The 5,250-nt window shown below is 40.9% G+C and overlaps 1 protein-coding gene across 1 annotated transcript; it reads right to left on the bottom strand.

Annotated features, from left to right (window-relative positions):
• Positions 1 to 1,786: 1,786 nt before the first annotated feature.
• On the bottom strand, positions 1,787 to 5,250 carry LOC119797849 (akirin-2-like). Its single transcript, XM_038307080.1, has 6 exons — positions 5,068 to 5,250; positions 4,677 to 4,850; positions 4,419 to 4,559; positions 2,798 to 2,947; positions 2,433 to 2,504; positions 1,787 to 2,321 (listed from the first exon to the last, which is right to left on the bottom strand). The coding sequence occupies exons 2-6, from the start codon at positions 4,846 to 4,848 to the stop codon at positions 2,311 to 2,313; spliced, it is 546 nt and encodes a 181-aa protein (XP_038163008.1). The 5' UTR covers positions 4,849 to 4,850; positions 5,068 to 5,250; the 3' UTR covers positions 1,787 to 2,310.

The raw sequence follows: 5,250 nt of genomic DNA, 5'->3' as shown, positions 1-5,250 counted from the left end.
GTATGCTGGGTTTCTTTATAAACTAACTGTAGTTTCAGTGCTGTGAAGCAGCTCTCACCTGCTCTCAAGTCTTATTTCTGTTTTTTTGTTTGTTTTTTTCTATTTTAACATGGATTTGTTAAAATCCATCATACAATTTATTAGCTAAAAAAACAAAACACTAATTGATTGTTCCTTTGGATGCAACGGCTGCTCTAGAGTGTTCGTTGTTGACCAACCCCTTGCTGAATCCCTTCATCTGGTCTGTTTTTGGCTGTGACTCCATCCGGAAGAGAAATATCAGCTGTGCTGCTGCCATCAACACCTTTGTTTATAGATGTTGGAGATCGGCCTGTTTTTCAGTGTAGTCCTGTTTCTCTGACCCCGAAATCCAACATCCTCCGGCATCCAATCTTTTAAATAAACTGGGGTTTTTTTCCCGATGTTCTTTTTCCTGTTTTGTGCGATTGCAATTGCGGATCTTGACCTGGACCAGAGCGGAGCAAAAAATAAAATATAACAAAATGTTATAAAATATAACAAAATCCGTATTTTCATGGAGACCTGACAGAGAAGGCTTACGTGGATGGTGACGGGTTGAGGAGTAGCGGTGGATGTGGAACACTTCTCACTGATTAACATGACAGACTCCACACGACGTATGTGAGCGGAGCGCTGACTATGTGGAATCTGGGGGTGACTGTGACTGGCTGGATGCGTTTTCTTCATCCTCTGACATGGGAGCTGGCTCGCAGCTCTTCTTAATGGCTGTGTGTTTCCGCCTTTTACAGTTGCCTTTTGTATCTCTGCTTCTGACTCCTTAAACACCAGTCGGCCTCGGCAGATGGCCGCTCACACTCAGCCTGGTTCTGCTGGAGGTTTCTTCCTGTTAAAAGGGAGTTTTTCCTCTCCACTGTCGCTACAAGCATACTTAGTGTGAGGGATTGCTGAAGAGTCGATGCAATCAACTGGTTTTCATTAGAAAACTTAGAATCAATTCTATCTGGTGAACTGTAAAGTGCCTCGAGATGACGACAGTGGCGTCGGATGTAGGAGTTTGCCCTGAAATCGAAGGATTGACAATTCAAGCCCCGACTCCGACTTTCAGTCTCGTTGTGTCCTTGTGATGATGGTGGTCAGAGGGCCCGGTGGCGCCAGCCCCGCTTCTGTCAGTGAGCCCCAGGGCAGCTGTGGCTACAATGTAGCTTGCCAACATCAGTGTGTGCGTGACTGTAGTGTAAAGCGCTTTGGTCAAGTCTCCTAACTTGAATAAAGGCGCTATATAAGTACATGCCATTTACCATTTGAGATGACTTGTTGTGAATTGGCACCATATAAATAAGCTGAATTGAATCATGATCAGCCCGTTTTTGGGCATCCCACAGCACCATGTTCATTTTTTTTTTGTGTTTGTGTTGGAACTCTACTAAAGGAGGCTTTCTTTACTCCTTTTCTTACATTTGAATCATGATTTGTCTACAGAGTATTAGATAATTTTTTTTTTCCCTGTATGACCTTGAGTTCTTAAGAGTTGGTATGCTCTCTACTCCTGGGAAGGCTGGTCACTGTTCTGTATTATCTCCATTTGTGGGGAACTTCTCAGAGGGTCACTGAAGTCTTCAGTCTGACCTGTGCCTTTGTTTCAGTTTGGAATGCTGTGTTTGAGGACTTTACCCACAACCTGGTTCTTGTTTGTTCATAGCGCCATGTTGTTTTTCCTTTGATGCCAAAGAAAACTGGTCTGATATTTTTGACCCCGCCCCACCAAGAAAGAACTAAAAGCAACAAATTAAAAAAGTTCCACAAGTAAAGATTCAACTCTCCATTTATTTTTTTTCTCCATTCGAGTACATTGGTTGCAAAAATGATACCAGTTGGACAAAATAAATAGAAACTGGTTGGAAAAAGAAAAAAAGCATTTACCTACTTAATTTAAAAAGCAATAAATGAGGGAAATGGTGCTGAACCACTCCATTCACTTCTTAGATTGAGCAGTAAACCTTGTAAAACTCTGCAGCGCCTCATCTGTAACAGAAACAAAGCCTGGAATGCTGGGAGTCGATAGAAAAAGGGAGATAACTGCATCGCTGCGTAGAGCTGGGAGGGGGAACAGAGGCCACTTGTAGAGATGGGGTCCATTAATTTACACCAGGAAGCACCAAGCTGCTGCCACTCGAGTGCCAACAACCGCTTCGCGTAAAGACTGATATATGGCACAGTCAGAAAAGTTTCATTTTAACTAGGTAGCTAAATTAAATCTCTTAGGATGAGAACTCTTCTGCCAGAGATCACATGACGGCTTGCAGCCGGAGGTCTTCTTCTGTGCCACACTCAGGAAACATCTGGAGAAAAGCAGAGGTGAAGTGAAATATAGAACTCAGATCGGTTGGTTTGAAATTCCTGACGCCGTGCCAGCGAAGCAGGAATGTGAAAATAAAAGGAAAAGAACTCACAGCTTGCAGGCTGCTCGCCGAATCGCCGCATCAACTGATCATGTGTGAACTTCACAAAGGTGTCATATTGTTCTGGAAAAGAAACGGCAGAGAGTCAATCAGTCCTGCTCTAAGGTTATTTATGAACGCCCAAAAAAGGCCTAATTGATTGCTGTATATCGTTTAACAATATCAAATACTGCCCCAAGCTGTTTTTAAACATCGCTGATCTTTTACAGATGAAATAATGCAAATGATTTACTATGCTGATAAGTAAAAAAAAAAAAAAAAAAAAAAAGAATTTGCACTAAGGATGTTATAAACTGAAATGATTTGTTTAATGTATGTAAATGCAGCATAGTTTGAATCATTGAAAAATTAGCTACCTGCCAGTTTTGAGGTCATGGTCTCCTCGTACTCCTCCCGCACCTTGTCTTCTCGTTCTTTAAGCAGGCGTTCGCAGATCATTCCAACTTGTCTGAGGGTGAACAACGGTTGTTCTTTTCTGCTTGGAGAGACGCCGCCGGAGGACGGCCCTGTTAGAAGAAACATGGAGCATTAACATGAAGTACAAATGCACAACACCTAAAGGCTGCAGGGGATTCTGGAGTGACGACATGAAAAAATATATCTCTGGCGTTTGCATACTGGTACAGGAATCATACCACTGTTTAAGCAACAGAATGATACTAGTACAGAGGCGTAGCCAGGAAATTTTTATAAGGGTGGCCAGGCTGTAACCATTGTAGACTGAGGGGTGGCAGATTGAGGATAGGCGCATGAAGCTGACAAGACAATAGTTACTTTCCTACAACCCTTGCAAAAACCTAGATGCATATATTTAAACATCCGTGCTTTCTAGATAAAGGGTATAATGAATACAATTCTGTCAGGTTTGAGTTCTGGGGCAAGCATCTTTTCTTTTTGTCATTACTTATCTACTTATATCAACAATCATTCTGTATAAAACTGATATTAGCAAGTAATAATATCTACAAAAATGTATTATTGAATACGTTTTTATTAAAATATTTATCTACGATTTCACTGAAGACTCCTAGATGACTTGCATTTTCTCTTTACCCCATATAACAAAATCTAGTTCTGAAAAGAGCATGACTTCTGTACTTATCTTTGATGTAAGGATATTGATGTATATAATGAACTACAGTGTTTTTGTTGTCAAGTAATTATGAATATATGAGAAATATTCCAATTGAGAGTATTACTGCTGTACGGAAGAGGATTAGGGCCACTGAGAAAAAAAAAAGTTAACTGATTTTTTTTATTTTATTTCAGTATAGTATGGGGAAAAAGTCAGAATTCTGACTTTTTTCTCAGAATTCTGAGATTAAAGTCAGAATTCTGACTTTTTTCCCATGTTAAACTGAAATAAAATTAAAAAAAATCAGTTTACTTTTTTTTTTTCCAGTGGCCCTAATCCTCTTCCGTACTGCTGCCACCATCTGTATTAGAGGGGAAATAAAATGGTAGAGGTGGCCAATGATCAGCTAAGGGTGGCCATGGCCAACCCTTGCCCCCATCTAGCTCCGCCCCTGTACTATTATTTATATTCAACAGCAAATTAATAAAATTATGTTATTTAATGGTGGCTCTAAGGTAATTAGAAAATGCTTAAAAATGAGTAGAGCTTAAAGACAAGATATTTAGTTGTATAATTGATATGAGAATCAATACAATTCGTCTACTCTTTTTTTTTTTTTTTTAAGCAGCTCAAGTACAATACTGTAATCATAACCGACTGCTTTGATTTGTGTCTCACTATAAAGGTTTATATTAAGTTTTTTTTTCTGATGATGGGGAAACATTAAGTTTATTGCATCTTTTTTTTGTAATCAACGATGATCCTTGTGCCCTAGACATTGATTAATGCTTTAATACCATTTTAAAATGGAATGAAATTTGTAATTGCACATTATTTATTTTTTAATCAACACATGGAAGGAAAACTATAATAAAAGAGGCCTTTATTGCTCCTTCACCAACCTGCCATGTTGGAGACATTCATAGCTAACTGGGAAGGGGAGTCTGGAGAATAACAGCACTCTAGTTGTTGGTGGCCTCCATCTAGATGTTTCCTCCTCTGAATACGTTTGTACTCCTGTTTGATGCTGTTCAGGATTTGTTCTGGTGAAACCACAGATAAAGGGGAGAGTTCATCAGTCACGTTACTGAGCCCAACATCAGAAACCTGAGAGACTGGTCATCCAGGAGACCAGTTTAACCAACAGTAGCCAAGTTTACCTGCGCTGACTCTAGACGACGACTCTCCAAACGGCGAGGGCTCCATGCTGAGGTACCTCCTCGGTGAGGAAGCCGACGGGGCCACCGGGATGCATCTCCGTCTTTTAGGGGACGCGGGGCTCATCAATGGATCGAAATCCATGGTTCTCTTCAGGGTGGCTCCACACGCCATGACTTAAAAGTTGTCAAAGAGAGAGGGGGGTTTAAAAACCGCAGCGAGCTTCGATTTACCAGAAGAAAAGCACTGAACACACTGTGATGTAAAGGATTTAACCAGCGGTCCGCTAGCTTCGCCTCAAAGCCAATAAGCAAAAAGAAAACAAAGCTAACACTAGCTTAGACTACCGCTGGCCCCACACTGCATCTATATGGAGATTGTTTTTTTTTTTACCTTTACAGCTTAAATAGGTCCAGGGAAGTTGTTTCGACGTAGTTTTGTTACGGGAGTTGTTTTTCAGAAGTTAAAAATCCCGACCAGCCAGCAGCGGCCAACTGTTGGTGTGGAGAGCTAACGCTGCTGCGAGCTAACGCTACCTAGCAGCTTGTTTTGTGATACGAGGCTGTTGGCGGCTCC

This window comes from Cyprinodon tularosa, unplaced genomic scaffold, assembly GCF_016077235.1.
Source record: "Cyprinodon tularosa strain WSP-4 unplaced genomic scaffold, ASM1607723v1 ctg6, whole genome shotgun sequence".
NCBI lineage: Eukaryota > Metazoa > Chordata > Actinopteri > Cyprinodontiformes > Cyprinodontidae > Cyprinodon > Cyprinodon tularosa.
The sequence above is the reverse complement of the archived record's forward strand: the minus strand, read 5'-3'. Positions and strand labels throughout refer to the sequence as shown.

What these genes read in the sequence shown, in the direction of transcription:
- LOC119797849 (XM_038307080.1), bottom strand. Translation starts at nt 4,848, where the DNA reads ATGGCGTGTGGAGCCACCCTGAAGAGAACCATGGATTTCGATCCATTG. An exon ending in GTCGTCTAGAGTCAGCGCAG is followed by an intron (nt 4,560 to 4,676) that starts GTAAACTTGGCT and finishes TGGTTTCACCAG; the next exon opens with AACAAATCCTGAACAGCATC. An exon ending in GAATGTCTCCAACATGGCAG is followed by an intron (nt 2,948 to 4,418) that starts GTTGGTGAAGGA and finishes TTCTTCTAACAG; the next exon opens with GGCCGTCCTCCGGCGGCGTC.